At 57.7% G+C, this 25,307-nt stretch overlaps 1 protein-coding gene across 1 annotated transcript in view; it reads left to right on the top strand.

The window, feature by feature from the left end:
- Positions 1 to 23,648, top strand: part of MYOM2 (myomesin 2) — a 71,723-nt gene extending 48,075 nt beyond the window's left edge. Inside the window, exons 26-37 of the mRNA XM_044224122.1 lie at positions 1,423 to 1,567; positions 1,678 to 1,737; positions 2,651 to 2,718; positions 5,585 to 5,698; positions 5,893 to 5,980; positions 6,490 to 6,528; positions 11,804 to 11,909; positions 19,102 to 19,265; positions 19,497 to 19,533; positions 21,031 to 21,053; positions 22,091 to 22,146; positions 23,331 to 23,648. Coding sequence (XP_044080057.1) covers positions 1,423 to 1,567; positions 1,678 to 1,737; positions 2,651 to 2,718; positions 5,585 to 5,698; positions 5,893 to 5,980; positions 6,490 to 6,528; positions 11,804 to 11,909; positions 19,102 to 19,265; positions 19,497 to 19,533; positions 21,031 to 21,053; positions 22,091 to 22,146; positions 23,331 to 23,648 — 1,218 coding nt within the window. The remainder of the gene's footprint in view (positions 1 to 1,422; positions 1,568 to 1,677; positions 1,738 to 2,650; positions 2,719 to 5,584; positions 5,699 to 5,892; positions 5,981 to 6,489; positions 6,529 to 11,803; positions 11,910 to 19,101; positions 19,266 to 19,496; positions 19,534 to 21,030; positions 21,054 to 22,090; positions 22,147 to 23,330) is intronic.
- Positions 23,649 to 25,307: the final 1,659 nt, after the last annotated feature.

A 25,307-nucleotide genomic window follows, 5' to 3' on the forward strand; every position in this document is an offset into this window, starting at 1 on the left:
TAGGCAGAGTGTGGCTCCTGAGGGCAATGGGGCTTCCCTGGGTGGCCCTGCTTTCCTTGCCACTGACCACAGATCACGGGTGTTTGTTCTGCGCATCCCGGTCCCCGGGACTCCCCCTGCCGGGCTGAGACCAGGGTTCGGGTAGGGAAGACCCTGCTGGATCCCTTGCAGGGCTCACAGGGAGACGGAGAGTCTGCAGGGAGCATCCTACGGGTTACCGGGGTCATCGCGAGCCGTCACCAGAGAGAAGAACCCTGAGCCCCAGGGCCACGGCCTGCACACTCCCTGCCTTTGAGATGACTCGGTCTTTGGATGTGATTCTTCTGGCCCCGCGATCCTGGCTCCGTTTCCGATACCGTCTGGTCCAAGGCTGGAAGAAGACATTGTCCATTCGCCACCAGGAAACAATTTGGGGTCTGTGAGCCCGTCACGACCAAGGGAGCGGAGTGTGAGAGGAAGCTGAGCTTTGGATGGGCTCGGTGGTGCGGGGACGTGTCCCCAACCAGGTGCTGTTGGTGGGGAATTAGTGACAGTGCGGTTGTCGGGACCACAGCCAGTGGGGTGCCCCGGGTGGCGAGATGACCTCGTCAGCGAGAATCCCACACACATCTCTGTGGTGCTCACTGCCTTCCGGGCACACAGGCGCTGCGTGGGAAGGGTGAGGACAGTCCGGGTTCTGGAGGCTCGCCGTGCGGCAGGACGTGTGGCAGGCGGTGGGTGGACACTTGGACGGGGCGGAGATCTGCCCTGGAAGGGGACGCGTGAGCAGCAGGGAAGCGGCGGGAAGGGCACCCTGCCGACTCCTGGGACAGTTCCCAGTGGGTCCTCCCTGCTCCAGTCCGGAGGGAACAGAGCAGGGGAGGCAAAGACGCTGCGTCAAGCTGGGCCTCAGGAGTGAGGGGAGCGCCAGGCACCAGGCTTGCCTGGACACGCACGCTCTTCCAGAAAGTCTCTGTGCACCTGACAGCCAGCTTCTGTGGCGCTGATCCACGCGGTGGCCTTGAAGCCACGGTTCTGAGTCCTCAGAGCACAGCCAGCATGGTGCTTGACGGTGGGGTGCTGCTGGCCAGCTCCGTCTCACGGTCGTGAGGGGGCCCTGACGGCACACCACCTTTTCGTCACGTCCTGAGTTGCCTCGTGCCGGTTGCCGGTCTCGGGTGTGTGCCGTCCCTGCTGGAGCCTTCCCGGAGGAGGCAACTCCCGCACAGCCCTCGGGCTGCCTCACCGAGTGGGCACGCGTGTCCCTTGGTTCATGCACGGGTCACCGAGCGTTTCCACGGGTACCATCTCATTTTGCGTTTTTGTGTGTGTCACAGTCCCTTAGGGCGTAGTGGTAGATGCGACGGTGAATGAAAGTCAGAGACCAAACCGGGGGAGGGAGTCTCCTGGGCATTAATTCCCTGCCTCCGCCGTTGCTTCCAGAAACACAGAATGAAGTGCGACAGAGCTACTGGCATTATCGAGATGGTCATGGACCGGTTTACGATTGAGAACGAAGGCACCTACACCGTGCAGATTCATGACGGAAAAGCCAAGAATCAGTCTTCTCTGGTTCTCATCGGAGACGGTACGCCCTCCCGCGTGCGTCTGTGCGCCTGAGACAGGAAGTCCACCAGCTGCTCAGACCACACCGACTCAAACATTTCTCATTTCTTTTCCTTTCAATATCGACGTCAGCGTTCAAGGCTGTCCTAGACGAGGCTGAATTTCAAAGGAAGGAATTCCTCAGGAAGCAAGGTAGGTCTGGGCTCGCCCCAGGAGCCGGGCAGACTGGGCGTTTCCAAGTGTGTTTACGGCCGATTCGGCTCGATGCCAAGTGGCTGCAAACGCTGTTACAAACGATCACGAAGTCAGGCGTTCCCCATCCGTGGAAACTTGGGTGTTTTTCTGTTCTTTGCACTTTACATTTATTTTCATCCGAGTGTTTGTCTTGCTTCTACCTTTAAAAGCCCCAGAACCTACAGATGAGTGTTTGTATTTCCTGTTCCTGAGTCAAGGGCATGGTCAGGGTGGCCGAGGGGCCGACCGGCTAACCGAGTCGTCTTTCTGTTTGCCGCTGAGACGGAGGTGACGCAGACCCTCATCTCCTCTCGGTGCGAGGACTGGGAGCAGCACGTGGCAGGCGGCAGGACTGCGGGCTCGCTGCATCCGCCCTTGCCCTTCCCGGGGACGCGCGTTTGACTCCCGCCGCGCCGCAGGCAACCCCCGGGTCGGTCGGCTCCTCTCCTCGCCGTCGCCTCGTCCACACGCACACTCCCACCTCCTGGGGTCTGGCCGTGGCTTTCCAGGGTCACCTCTGCAACTGCGGCACCGTCCGAAGTCCGAGCAGGGGCTTCAGGCCTCCCAGGACCAGTCGCGAGGGCGCGGACCCCGCGGTGCCGCCAGCACGCTCCGCCCGAGCCAGCGTCGGGGTCTGGGACCTGGCACGTCCGGGGTCGGCCGCCGTCCGCGGTGTAGCTTCCTGCGGGCCGGAGCTCGGTACTTACCGCGTGAGCGACCGGCGAGAGCAGCTGCGGCCCCGTCCCGTCCCGTCCTTAGTGCCGCTGCCCTGCCGAAGCGCTCTCGGAGACGCAGGACGGACGCACAGACGCGGGCGCACGCTTTCCTTGTCTTTCCCTGCAAAGAGCCATCTCTCCCCGTTTCCCCCCAGGCCCTCACTTCGCGGAGTACCTGCACTGGGACGTTACAGACGAGTGTGAAGTTCGGCTTGTTTGTAAGGTGAGGCCCGGGCTCCAGCGAGGGGGCGGTCGGCTCTCCCCGCAGGGCTGTGACGGGCCTCGCGGGAAGCGTCCGCCGGTCATGGGATGCGAACCCGCGCAGCGTGCTGGGCGCCGCGTGACTTCGCGTCTCGCCGTGTCCTCCACATCGACTGCGGTGTCCGCGCCTCCCGGGGGACAGTGCCGCGGGGACGTGCAGGGGACAGTCAGGGGCGATTTAAACTGCTTAAGAGTTTCAGCGAGCGGCCGTTTGGGAAGTTCACTGCGATGAAAGGCACCTGGTAATTTCCATGCTGCTCGCATGGTTTCTTTAAGGAAAGAAGGAATGTTTTGGAAATAAGAAGCTTAGACTTTGTCCTAAGAATCGAGCACTGAAGTAAGTCTTCGTTCCTGCGGAGGCTACAAACCGGTATGTGCAGGAACAGACCTCCAGGAGCACCAGCTGTGGGAACAGCGCTACAGCAGGGACCGGGGACCAGTAATGCCTGGTTTTGGCCCAGAAAAAGAGTAATTGCACGAGGGGACAGATGTGTTAACTAACCCAGCTGGGCTGGCCATGTCCCAGGACTGGGATGTATCCCTGACACTTGAGCAATGTTAAATGACAATTATATCCCAGTAAAGCTCGGGACAAAAGTGAGGTGAAGGCCAAGGAGAGAGAGATAAGGGATGGGGCAGCGTTGGCCTGAGGAGGGGAGAGCGGTCGGTCAGGACCAGAGTGTGGGGGCTGGTGTGCGGGGGCTGGAGGGAGGGCATTAAGCGTGTGCTTACACGGCTGCGGGGCCCGTGGGACTTCTCCCTCCCGGTGCACTCGGAGATCATTCTAGTGTCCTCCCCGCTCTGTAGACACACGATGGAATGTCAGGTTCCCTGACCACAGAGAGTCAGAAGTTTCTAAACGCGGATACTGGAGGGACCGAACACAGAAACGGACACTGGAGCGTTCTGCAGTTTGACACACTTAACTGGTGTGGCCGTGTCCCAGCTCCTGTGGCGCTGCAAAGCATCCTACGTGGTCTTCCCCTTAGTAATACGTTAGATGACTTTTTTGAACGTACTTGCATAACGAAGCACGGGGAGAAAATTTACGCAAGGGTTTGTACCTTCATAATGTAACTTCACAGAAAACTATCTTTTATATTTGCTTATTTATTTATAAAACTATCTTTTAAAAGCAGAGTTTACCATAAAATAAATTTCAGTCAGACACAAGAAAATCTCCTAGGGAGTTCTCGTGTGGCAGACGTGGGGACTGGGGAGCTCCCTCTCGGAGACTGGGTCAGGCCTGTGCCGCGTGATATCTCCGGGGGTCTTGTCATTCTCTTTTCTAGGTATTATGGACACTTTTGGTGCCTGTGTTTAAGGAGCAGGAGGGAGAAATCACAGAGAGTACAGAGGGAAGACAGTGGGTCCTTCACTTCACAGTGGGTGTGAGAACCCCAAGCTCTAGGACCAGGCGGCCGGCGGGGTCTGTTTCAGAGAACAGACATCGGAGCTCGCTAGACAGGCTCGTATTTAGCACGCAGGAGCCAACAGTGGAAAATATCTGGGAAACTAGAGTGAGGGGGTGCAGCACGGAATCGAGGTGAAGGGGGTAAGGGTTGGGGTGGCCCTGGAGTACGGGCACCAAGATCTTGAAGTGTCGGGAAGGAGGTCGTCTGCGGGACCGTGCGCTGCCGTCCTGCCGTCGAGGGTCCTCTCATGGTCCCGACTGGAGAACGGGGCTCCTGCCTCTGGTGCGTGGACTCGGCAAACATCTGTAGAGCCACGGGGCGTGCTGCCGGGTCCTGGGGTGCGAGTGGGAGCGGCAGCACATCCCGGATCCCCGCTGTCCTGGGGATTGTCTCCGGAGTTGTCCCGGGTGACACGAGCTCGCGGCCGACGGGCGCTCTGAGCGGCGCTGACCAGTGTGCGGTCAGAACCCGTCGCGCCGTCTGAACGCTTCTAGTTGGTTGGTTTGTGTCCCCGACATCACTTTCACTGAGTCCGCGTGGGGTGTAGACGCAGAATCACGGGTCTCAATGGTCCGCCGTGGCCAGTTCAGTCTGTTGGTAGGAACCAGCCTTGGTTCTCATCCACGGGCGAACACAGCAGACAGTGAGAACCAAAATGCTTCCTCATCTTTGGAATTGTGCAAAGCTTCGTGTCAAACGTAGGCTCATGTCACAGATTGAGTTGTGAGGAGTTTTAGTGGAAGGAAAGTTTCCATTCTCGTGGGGCGTATTTGCTGTGATGGTTTCATCCCTTCTCTGCAGACACACCTGAAATGTCACGTTGCCAAAAAGCCACCAAACGGTTTGACGGCCCTCTAAGAATACTTCCCACGGTTTATAAATTTAAAATACACTGCTTACAAATTGTTTTTATTACTGACATTTCATATAAATCAAGAGCTCCTCATGCTACGTAATTTCACGGGCTAGGACGACGTGTCCTTCTGTATGCAATGGTGGGGGCGTAATGATTTCTGCAGAAGCTGGAATTTAGAAACATATTTGCCATTATTAGGACTGACAGCTCTTCCCGAAGACTCTGGCTGAGGCTATAATGAAAATTGATGGTATTTTTTTTAAACTCTGTGATTTAAAATCCAGAGACTTTGTTTCTTAAGCTTTTATTTATTTATTTGAAAAAGAGAGACGGAGAGAGAGTGAGAGAGAGAAGTCAGGGCCGGGGTGCGGTGGGGAGGAAGAAGCAGGTTTCCAGCTGAGCAGAGCCCGATGCACGGCTCGATCTCAGGACCCTGAGATCACGACCTGAGCCAAAGGCAGAGGGTTCACCCACGGAGCCACCCAGGTGCCCCCAGAGAGTTTTTTCTTAAACGCCAGAGTAATTCACATCCTAACCAAAAGATTTCTGCCTCGTAGGTTGCAAACACCAAGAAAGAGACAGTTTTCAAGTGGCTGAAGGATGATGCCCTGTATGAAACAGAAGCGTTGCCGGATCTGGAGAAGGGGGTCTGCCAGCTCCTCATACCCAAGGTACCCGCTGTTCCCGGAGCAGGAGGGAGGCCAAACAAAGGCAGGGCTTTCAGATAACTTGGAAATCCTACATTAGCTCCCCCTTTTAATCCTGAATTTTCTGTGGTTTGCAAGGGGAGTGACTATCCAGCATTGATGACACTTCCTGTCTTGGCATTGATCTTACGTGCGTCCGGGATGTGTTTTATTTGCAGCTGTCAAAGAAGGACCTGGGTGAATATAAGGCAACCCTGAAAGACGAGAGAGGCCAAGATGTCTCTGTGCTTGAGATAGCTGGCAAAGGTAGAATAAAGCCTTCCTCGTCCTCCCCCAGAGAAATCTGTCCTGCCCACCAGAGGCGGCGCGCTCGGAAGACGCCTCCGTGTGTTCCCTGACGCGGCGCAGTAGAAGACCCATCTCCAGCTGCCTTCACACCCGCGTCAGCGCTGCGGAAAAATGCGTGCTGCTACTTTGCGTTTATAGGAAATGTCATTTTAGTCCATCATCATAAGCCAAGTTTGCTCCCATTAGTAATGGAGTTAGAATGATCGAAACGGAGGGGGGGGAGTGAGTCACTTAAATGTATAGTTGGATTTATGTGGAGTCAGGTTTTCTCATTCCTCATGTGAAAAGGGAACAGGTTAGAGGGATTTATGACCCCCTGGAGCCTTTTATGGATGAATGTTGCCATTTTAATGTTTCATTTTTCAAATGAACATCAGGACTTCCTGTATCGATTTAATTAAACAAGAAACTGCTGCCTTGTGATAAAATTATAGTTTGTAACGGGACATTTCCCTTCTTCCTTTCAGTGTATGAGGACATGGTGTTGGCCATGAGCAGAGTGTGTGGTAAGTGAGGATTCCCAGGGTCTGTGGGGCCGCAGTCCCCGCTTCCTGGGGCGGGCACAGAGCCCTGCCAAGGGGCCCCCGGGGCAGCCCTCCCGCTGCTCCCTTTCACCATCTGGAGGGGTTTGAAGCACTATATTTAGGATCCGTATTTTAGTAAAAAAAACCCACGCAGTTTGGGCCTCCTGATTGGCAATTAGATGATTGCCTTGTGCGTAACTGCTCTAAGCGTCTGTATTACCGGTGTTGAACAGCTCTAATGGATTTGAAGCCTCTGGCTTCGCGTCCTGTATACGAAAGCCTTTCTTCAGCTTTGCGAATAAATCCTTCCTCTCCCCTTCCCCTTCCATGGAAACGGTGAGGACGAGGAGATGGGTGAGGAATTCTGTAACCACAGCTCCTACATGGGTCGGGCTTTCTGCTAGGAAGAATGACATGTTATTATGGGGCTTTTTAGAGATGCCATAACTTAGATCCTCAGAGCCAGTGACGGGGGCAGGAAAGGGGCCCAGTGCGGGCCCTCTGCCCCCAGAGTCCGGGCTCTAACGTTCTGGAAACCTTCCTGTGTTGATTTGTCATCGCTCCCTGAGGGTAGCCCTGCAAGGTAGATTGTACTCGGTTCTGCTTCGGCTTGGTCAGATAAACATGACTGTGTTTTAAATGTGTTTTGCCTTGACGCTGATTAAGGGACTGGGCTGTCCCCGGGGCTGCCGAGCCCCCAGCTGCAGGCCCGTGCAGCCGTCTGGAGGGCCGGCGTCCCGCGCTCCCCGGGGCTGCTGTTGCCGTATCGTGTAGCACCGCGGCGGGGCTGATGGCCGTCCTGGAGCAGGGAGCGTGTGTGCGTGTGTGCAAAGTGCTCCGGTGCAGGGAGCACGTGTGCTGAGAATGGACGCAGGGCCGCCCACCGCACACACGAAGCCTCGGTCCTCCAAAGAGGCCAGGTCCCCGCCGTGACAGTCCCCACGTGCAAGGGCAGCAGCGAGCGCCGTCCGACGCCGATGCGTGTGTGTTGGCAGCACGCCGGGCTTCCCGCATCCCCTGCCCCTGCTCCGGAGTCCGCAGGCCCCTGCCCTCCCCAGCCCAGCTCCTGCCCTGCCATCCTGGCAGCAACCCCCTGGCAGGCCGTAGGGACTTGGCTGGGCCACCCCACGGCGTCTTGGCCATCCTGGGTGCTGGTCTCGCTTTGGTCTTGGAGCGATAGACATGGTTCCCACCGTGTCTGTGCACTCGTCCCAGACCCCGTCCCCGTGTGCGGCCCTGGTGCTCTGTCAGGAAGTGCCAGCCTTTGTTCTGGGGCCTGGGGCGGCACCTGCTTCCCTCATCCTCGGGGCAACGGTGCCCCTGCCTCCCGCAGCTGCTTCTGAGAGTGTCCGTAGTGCCGTGTGCACACTCGTTCACATGCATGCAGACTCACACGCACAGACTCACCCACACGCGTGCAGACGCACACTCACACACACACAGACACGCTCACACTCACGCGCACAGACTCACACTCACATGCAGACTCCAAAAGTCAAACTCCTCAGCTGGGTTTTAGGGACATCCCTTACCTGTGCCACAGAATGCCCCCAGGGCACCCGCTGAGTCCTGCGGGGTCCCAGAAGTGCCCGGGGCTGCAGCTGAGAGCTCACGTCCCTGAGGAGCTGTGGTTTGTTCTAGGTTGTTCTAGGCGAGAAGCAAACCCGCCCGCGTTCCCAGACCAGGATCCCGCGCTCTGCTGACGTCTTCCCTAGGGGACATGCGTCTCTAAGGGGTCGTCCACACGTCTGGGACAGGGGCAATCATGCCATTCTACAAAAATAACTCACATGTATTGTTATCTAAAGGGGCCCAAAGTATATACCCTGATTTTCGAGATTGATGGGACTCCTGAATGTCTAATCAGAGAACACCAATTGGTGCGACGGAAATCTCCGTGGCAGACTTCACTTGCGGTGTGGCATGTCTCATAAACTAAATACCCTGCCGGCTCGGCTTTGTGTCGCGGAGTAAGAATGCTCCTTACAGCTTTGGAATCAAGGCTTCACCGCGATGCATCTGGCAAAACAGGAGCTAGAGCGTCGTCGTGACTGTGAGCCCCCGGCGGCATCATTCTTGGAGACGAGGCTCTCGTAACCCAGCTCTGGGAACGGCGTCCAGGTCCTTTCCCGCTGCGGCGGCAGGGGCAGCGCCCGCCGGACCGGCTGGCTGGAATCAAGCCCGTCTGGTTCTGCAGAGTGTCCCCCAGCCGTTCCCAGGGCTCGATTTTCCGTCCTCGGGGAGTCTGCCCGCGGCCGTCCGTGCTTCGGGTTGGGAGATTTTCTAGCTGGCTCTTCCTCTGTCAGTCTGTGTTTCACGGGTGGCACCTTTGTTTCCTCTCTGCTTGACCAGAAAAGCTTCTGGGTGTCTGATCATTTCGTGGTTCTGACTCTAAGAGTCTGGAACGTGACCCTGAACTTCAGGCAAGTTGGCCTTTCCTAAGACGACGCCGTTTCTGCTGATTTGTGTTCAAGGATGTGTGGTCGACGGTCTGGGAGGCAGGGCCTGAGCAGGAGGGAAGCTGAGGGGGTCAGCCCGCCCCCTCCCCTCCCGTCTTCAATGCGGGAGGAGCGCAGGGGAGGACACGTCGCTCCCTGTCCTTTCCCCGTGGCCTCACGTACGTCCCCAACTTCCAGCAAGTGCAGAGCGTGCCGGGCACCTTGTGTCCCCAGTGTGCATTTTCCTCTTCTCGCCTATTGCTTTCCATCACTGCCCTGCTCTCTGTGCAGGAGGAGCAAGAAACAAGAAAGGGACGGACGGGGAAGGAGAGGGCTTGAGTGTGGCTGCTCACTGCAGAAGTTCCCTCGCTGGGCTGCGGCCGGGGCCCAGGAGCGCCTGCCCCTGCCCCTCTCAGCCCTTCCTCCTTCCTCCTTCTGTCTTTCCACCGGGCTTCTGCCCCTCACACCTCTCCTCCGTGCACCCCTGAGACCCTTGGCCCTTCCAGGAGAATTGTCCTTCCTTGAGCTGAAGGCTGTCCTGCTGGAGGCCCGGGAGCTCTGACAGATCTGGGACATGAGGTTTCGGGGTCGGGGGAGGCCCCGGGGGAAGCTCCTGCTCCCAGCACGGCCCCCATGCCGCGTGCGCGCCTCGGTGAGAACGTGGGGGCTTTGTCGTAGCCTTGAATTAACGTGAGGGCCTTAAGCACGATGTGGGTTAACGAAGATGTTCTGGGATATTATTCAGCCCCGGAAGAAAGGAATCCGTCATTTGGGACAACGTGGGTGAGCCTGGAGGGCACTGTGCTGGGAGGGGCCCTGGCACAGAAAGGCAGAAGCTGCCCGACTCTCTGACATGTGGCTCGGGACCAGCCGGGCTCACTGGAGCAGGCGGACGGTGGGAGTTGGGCTGGGAGGGGGGTGGGGAGGGGTCGGAGGGCGCACGGTCTCTGGCTCGGAGCTCGGTGGTGCCCTGTTGTGCCCGCGGGCATGAGCGCCCTGTTGGTCGCTGCCGCTGAAGGGGTCGTGTGGGAGGGGAGCGGAGCAGGCGTCCCGGGGCGGGCAGGGCGGCAGACGCCCGCCCAGCTTCACCGGCTCCCCCAGGGCAGCTCCTGCCTCCCCGCCCCACCGAGCTACTGCAGCTCAGGCTCTTGGAAGGTACAGGGAGAGCAGGGGCGCACGGATGCGGGGGAGGCGGAGGGGCTGGGGTGTCTCTGTGCCCTGTGCGGGTGTCCGGTGACCTCCCTGTTGGTCACCCCAACCCTCCATTCACCCGGGCTCCAAGTCAGGGCCTCATGCTGCAGTCAGGCATCGGTTCAGCCCCTCTACGTGCCTCACGTCTCCGGGGAGCGGAGTTTCAGCAGGAGCCGAGGTCCCAGAGGCGACCCAGACCCTGCCTCGGGGAGTTCTTCCAGTCGCTCCGTCGGGACAGCGGCTCCCCCCCGAGTGTCTGTTGGCTGATCGTCCCTTACGGGGGCTCATGTGACAGGAAGTGGAAGTCAGGGACCACCACCGTCACGGACGTTTTTTTTTTTAAGATTTTATTTATTTATTGGACAGAGAGAGAGAGATCACAAGTAGGCAGAGAGAGAGAGAGAGGAGGAAGCAGGCTCCCCGCTGAGCAGAGAGCCCGATGCGGGACTCGATCCCAGGACCCTGAGATCATGACCCGAGCCGAAGGCAGCGGCTTAACCCACTGAGCCACCCAGGCGCCCCATCACAGACGTTTTTATTTTGGTTTCTATTTCTTTACACAAAGTCATAAATACAATTTGTTTCTTGTTTTTTTTTTTTTTTTTGCCAGAATTTATGATAATCATCCACGTTTTCTGTCGATAATCGCCCACAGTCACGTGCTGTTTCACGGAGCGGCCGCTCTGTGGTCCAAAGTCCTCCTTCCAGGGACGGTGGCCGCTGCTCACCGTTGTGAGCTGCCGTACGGTGCTCGTCCGTGCACGGAGAGGCTGTTCTCAGTATTCGGGATTTTCCCTTCGGGCGAGCTCCCAGGAGTAGGAGAGTCGTGTGGGGTATGTGGGTGTCTGGAGGGCTCGGAGCAGACGTCCTGGTGGCTTATCGCCTTGGCCTGTGCTGCGTTGCGGACGCCTCTTCTCCATCACACCCCCGACGGTTGTTTTAACCGTATCGTTTTCTTTTATTTTGCTGATTCCATAAATAGTATTTTCTGGATGCCCGAGTACCATGGGTGCGTGTAAATTCTCTGAGGTTACGTGTCTGGTGCAATCCCTGCTCCCAGCTCCCCACCCCCTGCCCCAGCACCGCTGGCTAAGCTCCCACTCCAGACACGCGAGCGGCGTCCTCACTCATTTCCTAGGCTTCCCCCCCCACCCGTGGCTTCTCCTGCCTCTTCTTCCCCCTTACCTGGTCTTTGCTCATCTCAGAGGACGGACCGTAGCCTTTCGACTCCTTGATACCTTCCTGGGTCATTTCTGCGGCGTCATCTCTCGGAACACTTAAGTTCCAGATCAGTTGATGCGGCATTTACCGTGTTACTGAGCTGTTTGCCAGAAATTTCCCTCCTCTTCTGAAGCTCAGCGGCCAAGGGGCAGATGTTGAGCCTTTCTCTAACGTGCTGTGTCCTTTATCGTATTCAGCAAAGAGGATTTCAGACCCATCTGGCCTCGGCAGGCGCTCGGGGAGTGAACGGATGTGGTGCGGGGAGGGTGAGAGGAACGTGTGGCCGGAACATGCAGACCAGAGGCTGCGTTTACACGGGACAGAGCAGCGTCCCCTGCCGTTGCACCTCTGTGTTCCGACGGCTGACGGGCCACTTCTCTTGGTCTGAGTCTGTTTGTTTTCTGCAGGGGCGTCTGCTTCTCCCCTGAAGGTGCTCTGCACCGAAGAAGGAATAAGACTTCAGTGTTTCATGAAATACTTTACCGAAGAAATGAAAGTGAACTGGTATCACAAGTAAGTAATGGGTGGGATTGACGGCGGCCACGGGTGGAGCAGTGCCCAACGCATACAGCTGGACACTGTGCTCCTGGCCGTCTGTCACGGCACTGCCCCTCCTTTCGACAACCCTAGCCTGGGGCAGGGGACACCACGGCCATAGAAGGGACCTCCAGGAGGGGAAAGACAGAGAAATCCCTAAAGGTACCAGAGACACATTTCTGCACCATCTGGGTTTTACCAAATGGGGTGGCACACGTGTTATCTGCAGTGGAGCAGGCAGCTCGTGGAAAACCAGTATGTGGACACCACAGTCCCCATGTCCAGGCTGTCAGCTCCTCACTGGCTTGATTAAGAAGAGAAGGGCCAGAGTTAGTCCAGAGTTGAAGGAAGAGAGGAAGGGACGAGGTCCCGTCTGAACGGCAGGTCCTCCGTGCTTCTCGTTGGCGGCCTGCAGCTTCTCCAGGTGCGTAGGGTTTGTCTGGAGTACCGGAGACTTTTGTCGTGGTCTCAATATGGGAGAGCCCTGGAGCCCGGCCCCGGGGTCTGGGTCTTTCAAACCTACACCCCAAGGGTGTCCCTAGAGCTGCTGCTCAGAACTGCAGGCCACAGAGCAGGCCAGACCGAGGTCGGTTCCCCCGGGAACTGAAGACAGAGAGGGGCAGGGCGCGCCCTCTGCTCCGTCTCTGCTCCGACCCAAGGACACAGGCAGCGTTCCTGGCCCGTGTTCTCAGTGAAGTCGGGGTACCGCGCTCCTGGCCCCTCGGTGAGCTGAGCCCCCGTGTTTTACGTTCATTGTATCTACTCTTTTCCTCAGCTTGAAGCTGTTTTATCGAATCTCACATTTAGAATCATTGCAATCTCAGGGATCCGCCTTCATTTATGAAACCCATCCGAATGGGCCACACTTTCTTCCTTTTCCCTTTTATCTGACGCTCCGTCAGCCACAGCCCACCCTACCTCTAGATGGGCGATTCTCGCACACTTCTGAGCCAGAGGCTGTGCTCCTGGCGATCTCCCCTCTGAAAGCGTCGTCTGTCCAGGTGCCCCTGTTTGCGAGTCCGGTGTGAAGGGCGTAAGGAGTGGATATTCTTGGTTTTCTCGCTTGTTTGACCCCCGGCGGGCTGTGTTTCTGCCAGCGTGGCGTCCGGCGGAGGCAGGGTCATCGCGGATCCCGAGGGAAGGTCTTTGCCTCCGAGGCAGGGTCCTGTGGCAAAGGCCCCGATAACGGGAGCCTCGGCGTAGTTTTGCGCTGTGACTTTGCCTGGAGGAGCGTTTTCTTAGACGCATGGGTCCGTCTATCTCCAGCTGAGCCCAGCGCGGCCCGGACGGGCGCATTCCTGACTTCCTTCCTGTGCCGCTGCGTCCCGGACGGCGTGTGCTGTCCTGTAGCGGGTCCTCCGTGCTGGGCACGTGTGTCCTGTGTTCCCTCCTGACCCTGGGCTGTCCACGACGGGCTGCTCCGTCCTCCACGCTTTCCCAGAGCGGCACACGCCGCAGCAGGCACCGGGGTGCGCAGATTGGATGGGCCTGCGCACCTGCGTGGACACACGCCGCTCACGCCCGTGTGAGCACACTCGCGCTCACACTCACGCCCACAGGAACGCTCGCCCCGGCGTGGACGCACACACACACACGCGCGCGGGTCGGAAGGCGTGTCGGCACCGGCACTGGCAGAGGTCTGTGTTGCCGTCACAACCGCTGTGCGTTAGGCACGTCGCACACGTGGCGTCACACATCCCGGGTTGGTGCGACTCCCCACTGTCGTCGAGGTGGACGCGGAGGTTCCGGCCGAGGAATGTGATGGGTTTGCTCCAAGCCCCCAGCCAGCGGAAGAGCGGGCGCCCGGGTAGTAGCCGGTCTGACCCTCACCAGCGCCCTGCGCGGGGTTGTCAGGCTTGTGGGGGCTCAAACAGATGGGCAGACGGATGGACAGACGGAGAGTCAGGGCTCGGGTCAGGTGTGTGGCTCCTGGATGAGGAGACGTCAGGGGAAAGGTCGCGAGAGCCCGCAGAGAAGGGGGCGGCGTCGGGGATCTCCGTGGACCCCAGGGGCCTCGTCTGGGTTTTCTCTCCTCCACAGACCCCGGGTCTTCCTTGCGCGCCTCGAGGGCTAAGACAGACCTTGGCCTAGATCCTCCTCGACGGCCAAGCGATGGTGAACCCGGTGCTGTGGTCTGTGGCGCCGAGATACCACGCTGGTCGCATTTCACTCTCCATTAAGTAAGGGATTCGGAAGCAGGAAAATGGAGGAGACTAGGAACGCCCACTCCCTCGGGGACGCACTGCCCTGGACAGCCGCAGGGCAGCCCGGGGCCGGGGCCGTCACAGGTGCAGCTTGGCCGGGGACGCTGGGTTCTTCGTGTCAGGGGCGGCCCGGGACCGAGCGGGGCCGCGGAGGACCTGCAGAAGCGCGGGTGGGAGCAGGGACGGCCGTTCCTCGGTAAGAACGCGGAGGAAGGTGCCCGGGGCTGAAGGTGCCCTCCGAGGAGAGACCCGCGGACCTCTGCGGACCGACAGTGACGCTGAGCCACACCACGCTTCCGGACGGGACTGCGCCCTCCTGCTCAGAGGAGAAATTCATGCGGCCTCCGTAGTGCGGGTCTCCCGGGTGCGGACCCCTGGAGGCCTAGCGACATCCCCACACCCAGGAAACCTCAGCCCCGGACCCCAGCTGTCATGAGTCTCACAAGGTCTTACAACGTGGATTCTAACTGCGCTGGGGAAATTCCGTGCATGGAGGAGCCCTTGAGATCTATGACGCAGCGAGGGGAAGGGACACCCGGCTGTGCATCAGGCTCCAGACAGGCTCCCGTGCACCCCCGATGTGTGTGGTCCCTCGGCCTGTCTCGAGGTGTGCAGGACGGGCTCCAACGGGAAGACCGGAGGGGACGTCTCTGGGGAAGGCACCTTGGTCCCCGGGGAGCGGCTCTCCCGCTATGGTGTCGCGTCCTTGGCGGGGCTCCCTGCCCGAGACAGATGCTTCCCGGCCCGTCCACTCCTGCACCTGCCTGGAAGCCCGGGGCGGCCCGTGTTCGTGCCTGTGGCTCTCACGGGGGTGGGAGTAAAACTTGCTGGATGGTTCCAGCCCTTCGCAGGCAGCATTGTCTTGTGAGGCTCCTGTCTCTCAGGGCTGCGTCCCCTGGCCAGAGGCTAATAGCTCCTGACTCTTGGGGGGGATTGCCGATATCTGCGTTTGCCTGCCCACAGGAGGCGGAATCCGGATGGAGGTCCCGTGCCATCTGACCAGCGGGAGAGGAGCCAACTGTCACTTTCCTCCTGGGACAGCCCGCCCGTGCTGACCGCTCCGGTCTCTGGGAGAGCAGCCTTGGCGGGCCTGTCTTCGACTTCGTTCTTAGACTTTACTGCTTGTGTTCCTTCCAACGACTTGTGTTGGCACATCATGATTTAAATACTTTCACTGTAAGATACAAACCACTCTGAGGCTTCTAGGACAGTCGCACACGGAGTACAGAGTTCCTGAGCCGCTGTTGCCCAGCTTCGCGGGAGGAAAACCGGGAGGTGGACGGCGACCCGGTCCTCCGCCCTGAGCAGCAGGCCTGGCCCGTGTTGTGCCAGTTTCCCAGGACGCCACTGGCACTAACCGTCTTGGCTCTCAGGGTCCCGGAACCTGGGGCAGCTCCTCAGTCTGTCCTTCCTTGGCATTTGGGACCTGGGTGCCCCCGTAGCGTTCTGGTCCGGTGCTGTGCAGAGCAGCCGTCCCCTTGGGTCTGCCTCGTGGTTTCCCATGATGAGATCGAAGCGTTCCTTTGTACTTGGCGTGCAGGGGAAGCGAAGCTGACACAGGTGCCCACCTGGTTGACAGGTGCCTTCCCAGGTCTGTCCCCTGCAATGTCACCAGCTTTCACTTTGTAATTAGTAAGTGTCTGGGGGCAACACTGAAACTCCGCGCGTGTCTCCTGGGCGTCGTTCTCTGACTGACTGATTTCGCTCAGCATAACACCCTCTAGTTCCATCCACATTGCTGCAAATGGCAAGATGTCCTGTTTTTGATGACTGAGTGGTTTCCGTTGCGCATATGGACCACCTCTTCCTTATCCATTCATCGGTGGACCGACATCTGGGCTCTTTCCATAGTTTGGCTATTGTGGACATTGCTTCTATGAACATTGGGGTACACGTGCCCCTTTTTTCACTGCAGCTGTGTCTTTGGGGTAAATACCTACTTGTGCATTTGCTGGGACATAGGGAAGCTCTATTTTTAATAGAGGAAGCTCTTGTGGACTCTCCATGCTGTTTTCCAGAGAGGTTGCACCAGCTTGCATTCCCACCAACAGTGCAGGAGGCTCCCCTTTCTCCGCGTCCTCTCTAACATCCGTCCTTTCCTGACTTGTTAATTTTAGCCGTTCTGACTGGTGCGAGGTGGATCTCACTGTGGTTTTGACTTGTATTTCCCTGATGCTGAGAGATGTGGAGCACTGTTTCATGTGTCTGTTGGCCATCTGGATGTCATCTTCTGAGAAGTGTCTTCTTAAGCATTGTTGAATTCAGTGTGAAGCAAGCAGAGAGGGCGTGGGCTTGGGGGGCTATGTTGGCTCTGGGGAGGGGACCGGCGGTGGGGATTTGTCCCTGTGGAAGAGCTGAGCTGGGGAGGGCGGTAAGGCAGTGTGTGGCCATCTCCTGGCAGGGGCTCCACTGCTACCTGCGGAACAGAATTAGCACACAGCCCAGAGTGTGGGGCTCTGGGAGAGCTGGCTCTGAGCGCAGTCCTGGCAGCTCAGCCGGGATTGGGGGTGAAGGTACATCCCCGTCCTAAGACAGCAGCTTCTTTCTGAGCTGGAGCTCCGGGGGGTGGGGGAGCAGGGTCACTGCTGCAGAACCATGGTACCCCTGCCTCAGGGAACGGTGGGCATTCCTCGGGGTAACGCACTTGCCGTCCCCCCCAAGTGCAGGGGCTTTACGCTTTCTCAGTGCTGAGTGACGTCGCGTGGACGCAGATGGTCTTCACCCAAGGGCACTCTCACGGCTGCGGAGTGTTGCTTTCTGTAAATCAGACTTGAATGGCAAAGGGCCCCCTGGCTGGGGAGCGGGCGCCACCGTGGAGGGCAGAGTGTCTGTCCGTCTCTGCTGCTGACCTGGCCGGTGGTGTTCAGCGCATGGAAGCCGGGAGGCCGTCTGTACCTGCTCGAACTGCTCTGGGACGCTTGTTCTTCCCTGAGCACCGAAGACAGAGACACGAGGACACCGTGCTGTTGTCTCCTCCAAGCGAGCTGCTGATTTTGCAAACATATCACCATCCGAATGGGACGTATTTCAGCAGAACCTTAACTCTTCTGGGGCTGAAAGTGTCACTGTTTCCCAGAGCATGTGTCCAGTGACCCTGGGGCTGCGTGAGTTCCATGCGTTGAAGAAGGCTGGGTCCAATGTGGCTGATAACATGCAAATTCCAGTCACGTTTCGTCATGGCCCAGGCAGCTCGTGGGCTTCTGGCCATGCCCCACGGAAGCCGCTCCGGACTCTCCGCCCCATCCATCTGTCCCCGTCCGTCCGTCTCTCGCACACACTCGTGGACGCAGATGCCCGACCATCCTGACCTGTGTGCCCAGAGCACAGCAGTCTTCTCTTTGAGGACGATGTATTTGAACTTGTGGAAGTAGAGACAAGCACCTCTGCAGCCCCCAGACCCTTGGAGAACGTGGCACAGGGGAGCTCCCAGGGCCGGCCACATGCGGGGCTGCAGGCGTGCAGAGCAGCCCTTCCTCGCCCCCAGCTGTCCCGGGCACAGCCTTCGAGGCAGAGCGCAAATCCCCGGTGTCGCTGAGGTCACCCCTTCTCAGCTGAGCTGGGGACATGCTGCAAATCCCTAAGCAGTATCCCTTCCCGTCCTGCAGGGAAGGGGCGGTGCCGTTCCCAGCAGGGGACTAGTGCATTGGGATGGGTGCAGAGAGGCCTCATTCATGTGCGGGGCTCCTGTTAAAATCCCCACCTCATCGGGGAGCTTCCGCGCGTGCTGAGTGCAGACGGCCGTGTTGGAGCCTCGTGGCCGTGCGTGGACCCAGCAGAGCTTGGAGGCCTCCAGGCTGAGCCTTAGCACCCATGGCAGCCGAGGGAGGGGGCACAGCAGCACGGCCTGGGGCATCATGTTGGAGAGAAGGTGTCTCCTTCCTCTGCTTGGAAGAGGCTCTCCATGCACGTTAGCTGTCCTTTACTCAGCCATGGTGGGTCGGTCTGCTTCCCACCGGTCTGCGACGTATGGTCTGCCATGTGCTCTGTCCAAGTGCTGATCGTCGGGGCGTACGAGGCGTGAGGAGGCCTCCTCTTTGTCCCGCTGCGACGTTCGTGTTGCATGTTACCGACCAAAGTCTCTGTTGGGGGGTTTGCTCACTGTCCCAGCGTTTCAGGTCTGGGACTGATTGGCCAGCCCACAGCATGGTGTGTTTTCTTTGGAAGAGTATTTTTGTGTGCAGAACTGAGAATCACTGTGTACAGGTAAATTTTCTGTTTGTGCACGGGAATGAGGCGCTCTGAGGGCTGGCATCCCCGGGTGGACGGACGTCCCGTTCCTCTCTCCCCAGCCCCTGGCCAGCACCATCCAGTCTCCGTCTCCATGAACTTGAGTACTCCAGGGGCCTCCCTGTAGAATCATTGCAGTCTGTGTGTTTTGCGGGTGACTTCCCTCAGCCCACAGAGTATAATGTCCTCCGAGGCCATGCACACTGTGGCAGGTGTCAGAATTCCCTCTGTTTTTGGGGGCTGAACACTGTTGCGTTGTCTCTGTACTGGACACTGACATCTTTATTCTCCCGGTGACGGACCTTGGGGTGCTGTCATCTTTAGGGTCTTGTGAACAGTACTACGGTGAACGTGGTGCAGGTACTTGTGTCCCCGCTCTGAGCTCTTTGGGGTTTCCATCCAGAAGTGCAGTTGCTGACATGGTCATTAGAAAACTTTTGAGGAAAAAAAAGCACGTTGGTCTATAAAGAGCATTTTTGAGTCTATTATGTTGTGGCCAACAAGAATATATTAAATAAGAACGTTTCTTTAAAAGCTAGGTATCAGGTTGAATTTTAGAGCTACTGATGGAGTCAATAATTTTATAATATTCAGAAAAACCTCTTGTGACACACGCACAAGAGGGCCAGCCCAGCAGGGCTCCCCAACAAACGAGGGTCCCTTGCCCCATCGCCATCTTGCATAGGAGTTTCGAAGTTGAGATGAGTTTCTGTTGACTCTTTATTTTATTTTTAAAGAGATGCCAAGATTGCGTCCAGCGAGCATATGAGGATTGGCGGCAACGAGGAGATGGCCTGGCTGCAGATCTGTGAGCCTACGGAGAAGGACAAAGGGAAATACACCTTCGAGATTTTTGATGGCAAAGATAACCATCAGCGCTCCCTCGACCTGTCTGGGCAGGGTAAGATCCATCCTGCGGCCTCTCCCGATTTTGTGTTCAGGGATCCACTACAATGCCAGAAGAGGAAATGCTCTGATTTTATGCTTTTCACTCAGAGAAATTTTTTCTGAATAATCAGTTTATCCCTTTGGCTGTTTGTCCTCATTAAGTCAATTCGCTGGTAAAGCACCTGAGTGAGAGAAAAGCCAAACACAGGGAAACCATTAAACTGTTTGCAACGTTTCCTTATAGCGTTCGATGAGGCCTTTGCAGAATTCCAGCAGCTCAAGTAAGATTTGCATGTCCACACGATTTGCACGTCTGCATGGTGGTCTGTCCCCCGGGGGCCACTTGGCCAAACACAGAAACATGGGGGGCCTTGGCACCCACAGAAAAATGACAGAGGGCAGGTGTCCTTCTAACCTGTGCATGTTTTTATAAATTAACTTTCTAGAGTCGTCATTATCCAGGGTTGCTTTTGATGATGAACATGACAGATTTCTGAAAGAGTTAGAATTATGACAACACGTCTTACAGAGCAATTTTAAAAAATTTTTTAAAGATTTTATTTATTTATTTGACAGAGAGATCGCAAGTAGGCAGAGAGGCAGGCAGAGAGAGAGGAGGAAGCAGGCTGCCCGCTGAGCAGAGAGCCCGATGTGGGGCTCGATCCCAGGACCCCGGGATCATGACCTGAGCTGAAGGCAGAGGCTTTAACCTGCTGAGCCATCCCAGAGCAATTTCTTAAAAGTTATATGTTTATGTTCTTTCTAAAGACTTTATTTTTTTGAGTGATTTTATCACAGCCAGATTGAGAAGGAGGTGCAGAGAGTTCCTGCCCGCCCCCCACTAGCCCCCGCAGCACCCCCCGACGGTGCACTTGCCACCAGCGATGGACCCGCAGGGACACGTCCTCACCCACAGCCTGCAGGGGACGTCGGGGCTCCTCTGGGTGGGATCCATTCTGGGGGGTGGGACAAGTGCGTGACAGCGTGTGTCCGCAGCGGCAGGATCACACAGAGCATACTCAGTGCCCGTCCACACGGGCAGTATCTGCCCTGCGGCTGCCTGTCCACACCTCCCGACCCCTGTCTTCTGTCAACCACTGCTCCTGGGCCCTGTCCTGTCTCCGTGGTTTGGCTTTTCTGAGCACGTCCTGGACGTGGAGTCCTGCAGCGCGGACACCTTCACACTGGTGTCTTTCATGCACCGACCTGCATTTAGGGTTCCTCCCTGCCTTTGTGTGGCTTGAAGTCTCGTATATTTTTAGCGCTAGATAATATCCCACTGTTCTGAGAGAATTTTTAAGTAATCCCTTGGGATTTTTAAACACGTATCTGAATTTTGGAGCATCCAGAAAGGAGAGCCGTACTGGGTCATTCAGTAAATGAGTGTTGAAGGGACCAACAGGCAGCTACGGAAACCAGGAGCCAGAGTTTTCAGAAATCTCTAAAAATCTCCAGTGCAATCTGATGAATGTGGTGAAAAAAGAAAATCTCTCCAAACTACATGCCCGAGCCCTGAGCTATTCCATGGGCGTCACCTGCCAAAAGACGGGCCCCCCCGCCACCGCCCGCAGCGGCGACAAGGGGAGGCATCAGGAAAAGTGCTCGGACACGGCGCCTCGTTGCTCAGCGCTTGCCGCGAACGTGTTCCTGAAAGAGGACGCTCACACGTGTCCTCCTCGCTTTCGCTTTCCTGCCCAGCGAAGGTCTGAATCATGCGAGGCTTGTCGAGGTCGCGTTTTCTCACGACTTTCTTTTTCTTCTCTCCCTTTGATTTTTAGGGCGGCGGCTTTCGCAGAGAAGAGTAAGTACCTGCCACATTGTACCAAGCGCCGCCTGTTATTTAGGGGTGGGACAAAGGGACCACACTGTAGCGTTTGGATGTTGTGTGTTAAATGTGAAGTAGCAAACCTGCCGGCTGGGATGGAGAACCTCCCAGACTCCCAACACCCACATCCCGACTCTGCCAACAACCCCCTTCTGCCCAGCCCAGCCCGGCCCCCCGCTGTGGCTCCTTGTTCCGTCCGGGGCTCCTCTCTCCCCTCCCCCCGCCCCCTTCTGGCTCCGTGTTCTCTGAGATACGCGGCAGGTGCGGCCATAGGTAGAGCACGGAGGGCGGAGGCTCAGGAAATCCGTTCATCACACTCACAGGTCCTCCAGACGGAGGCCGCCACCCGGAGCCACGCAGGGAAGGGCCCGGTCGGGAGGCGGGAGTGACGGGCGTGCCCAGACCCCAGCGTTTGTTGGGGCTTCCCCGGGACAGGCAGGCGGGGCAAACAGAGTAGGCCTGGCTCGTTTGAGTTATTTCACTGGGCTTTGGTTAGAGGGGTGGTCCCTCGTTGCCTGTCCCCGGGTCCTGGGGTGATCACAGTAGAGGCTGCTGCTCCCAGGTGCGGGCCAGGTCGGGGAGGCGGGGCCCAGGAGCGTTGCCGTGGCCGGACGATCGTTGGAGGCCGCTTGGCTCCTGGCCCGATGCCGGCTGGGCCCTTGGCGCTCTCTGAGGACGGGGCACCCTGGGAGGGGCCATCTCCTCAGCCTAGGATGTCAGAGCGTCATAATACACAGGAAACGGAAAGCCCGGCTCTCCGGACGCACAGGACCCTTCCCCTCCAGGGTGCGTTTGGCTGGAGTGGGTTCCCCACAGGGAGCCCTTGGCGAGCTCCCGCACGTCCCTTGTTCCCTGGAGGGCCTTCACCGCTGTCCCCCTGCACACCCAAGACTTTACGTCCACAGTGCAGGAGCCCCCCGGGTCGGTTTGTACCTAGTGCGGCTCAGCACGGGGCTGTTCAGGAGAGACGGCCCTTGGGCAGTTGTCTGAACTGAGTCGCCTTCATGTTTCAGATCGTGGCAAGGTGATTGGAGGCTTACCTGATGTGGTGACCATAATGGAGGGCAAGGTAAGGACACGCAGCGGGACCCGGACTTAGGGCGGCGTGGGGTGTCAGCAGCTCAGGGCTGTCCCCCTTGTCGCAGCGAGCCTGGGGAGCCTGGGGGAGGGACTGCACGTTGCTCAGCCCCCAGAGGACGGGGAGCTCCCCACCCACCATGATGCTGGTCTTCGGCTGCTTCTGTGACCCTGTGTTACCAAAGGATGGAGGGCTTTACCGTTCTGAACCCACAAGCAGCAGCTGTAGGAGCACGGGGACAGGGTGCAGGACTCGGGGTCCCAGAGCAGGTGTGGCCACGGTGGCTTCCAGGCCCCGCATCCTCCCGATCCTGGATGTTTCCCCCAGTCCCGGGCCCTTCGTGGCATCACTACACAGGGACCGGGCCGACCACCGCCCGTAGGAGGACAGAAGCACATCACGGGAGACAGGAAACCGCCCACGTTCAGCAGTCCAGGCCATTTTGGAATTTGCGATGGAGGCACTAAGTGGAGGTTTAGTTTGTGGCCGGTCCGTGGAGCTCGTGACATCGAGTTGGCACGTCTCCGGTCTCCAGTCGTTCTGGGTCCATGTCCGGGGGACGCAGACACCTGAGAGGGTGTTATCAGGACAAAATACTGAAATGTCTGGGCCTTCTCTCTAGCAGCTAAGGCAAGCTAGCGGGGCCCTGAGCCAGGGTCATCGTGGTCTGCCAACAAGGATGTGTCCGAGGCCGAGCCGCGGCGCCGCTGTCCCCGGGGCTGAGCGTGGGGTCACGTAGCGTCACAGTGCCTTGGCTGCACCCGACGCCTCCTCATAAGACACTGTCTTCTCTGGATTTGCCGGAGGACCCGGCACACGGGGCCCCCGAGCTGGAAGGGAGGGGACCTTGGGAACAGGCTAAGCATGTCTGCGGTAGAACGTAGACTGTGATTTCCTCTCCTTCCTTTAAAGACATAGACCATGATTAAAACACGAAAAAGTAGGAGAAATGATCATTGCTCTTTCTCAGGAGCTGCCCGCGAGGCTGCGAGCTTGTTGGCTTCCCGCTGCCTTTGGGTCCCGCGGGTCCAGCTTGGCGCTGGCGTGCAGGAAGTGTGCGGACTGACCGAGCCGCGTGGGGTGTGGGTGGACCGCGCGGCCCCGTTCCCGTGGGAGAGGCAGCCTGACGTCCGTTTCCTAAGCCTCCCTTCTCTTCCCTCCCCCGCCCCCCAAAGACCTTGAACCTGACCTGCACGGTGTTCGGAAACCCTGACCCCGAAGTGGTGTGGTTCAAGAACGACAAGGACATCGAGGTCAGCGAGCACTTCTCGGTCAAGGTGGAGCAGGCCAAGTACGTCAGCATGACCATCACGGGCGTGACCTCGGAGGACTCGGGCAAGTACAGCATCCACGTCAAGAACAAGCACGGCGGCGAGAAGATCGACGTCACCGTCAGCGTGTACAAGCACGGGGAGAAGATCCCCGACGTCGCCCCGCCGCAGCAGGCGAAGCCGAAGCTCATCCCGGCCTCCGCCTCCGGGCTGGCCCCGTGACGCAGCGGCTGCCCAGGGCGGGGCGGGGCGAAGGCCACGCGACTGCCGTGTGCTTGCTCAGACGGGTGACCGTGAGTGAGGTCGCGCGTGCGGACGGGCCAGCATGCACCGACGCTTTTGAATTTGGCATTTGGTTGTCATTCTTTCATGTCCCTCCAGGGGCGAAAGCCCGGGTTGTTTGCCGTAGGCTACCACGTACATCTGCAGATGCCAACAGAGTGGGTTGCAAGGAGCCCACTCAGGTTTCCGCGGATGCTGGGATGCCAAGCCCCCAGCATGCTGCTGCTTCCCATCTGCGGGGCAGACGACCTAGCAGCTCCGAAATCCTGGTGCAGAGCCTTGCATGCATGCGTTACCTGGTTGCGCTGTTTTCTCTTGCCGTAGATGAATAAAGCTTTAAAAGGCAACTTGTGTGGTCTCCTGTATCAAGCCGTCCCTGACTCCATCCGCTCCCTCTCTGGGCTCAATTACAGATTACCATTTGGTGGCACAGCCAGGGGCCCGCAAACGTGCCATCTGGAGACAGGGAGGGGGACGCAGGGCATCTACCTGCCCAGACTTCGTGGTGGCCCTACGGCTGGCGGGGACAGTGGCCCCACACGACTATTGTTCCTGAGAAGGCGCGTCTCTCGTGTGGATTTAGAGATGTTCAGAGCACAGATCTGAAACTCTCTGTAGAGGAAAACAGGATGCCTGGATGGCCGTGGTCCTTCTTAGGGAGCTAGTTGACTAGTTAGGGGTTTTGGAACAAAGAGAGGCATCACTCGAAACTATCAGAGCAGTGGCCGTGGAGGCACATTGGAAATTTGGCTGACGCTGGGTCTCTCAGTGAAGTTAACCGAAACGTTTGGCTGAACACAGCCTTTCTTTGAGCCCTTTCTTCCTTGTTTGGGAAGAGGCTGAAATTCCTTGCGCACCAAATTCTTACTTTAACATTTTAGCTTTATATTAAACATATTGCTCGTGTCAGAAAAAACTTTTGGGCATTTCAGAACATTTTTATGTCTCTGTCATTAAGGCTCAATGAGATTGTGTTATATTTTCCTAAGGTCGTAAACAAAACCCTGAAATTTCAATATGTCCCTAATGATGCCAGCCCGCTGAGCAGGTTTTTATAGGAGGTAAAGTGAGTATCAGCAAGAATTTTTTTAAAAGTATCGTTCCCTTCTCCGTTGTGCAGGTGAACTTCAGGTGACTTGGTCGTCACTGTAGAGCGGGGCAGTGTTTCTGGAACATCTTGGCAAAGGGCGACACATACAAATTTTCCTAAAATTAGTCTTTATTTAATTAAACAGGACTTGCTTATTTTATAGTTTAAGGAATCATTTTTTGTTTAGAGATTATAGTTCATGGGAGACAATGAATTTCTTAAAGCCGTATCATTTCGGGGGGTGGGTGTCGAATTTATACTTTTAGAGCAGTTTTCGGTTCACAGCAAAGCCGAGAAGAAGGTGTACAGGTTTCCCGCGTTCCGCCCTCACCCTCCGTCGGCAGCCGCCCCGGACGGTGCACTTGTCACCGTCGATGGACCCGTGGACACGTCCTCATCGCCCCAGTCCACAGTGTACACCACGGTCGCTCTAGACCATGCGTGCCCGGTGGGCACACACGTGTGGTGACACGTGCCCACTGTGGCAGGGGCACACACGGCCGTCTCGC

This window comes from Neovison vison, chromosome 11 (assembly GCF_020171115.1).
Source record: "Neovison vison isolate M4711 chromosome 11, ASM_NN_V1, whole genome shotgun sequence".
NCBI lineage: Eukaryota > Metazoa > Chordata > Mammalia > Carnivora > Mustelidae > Neogale > Neogale vison.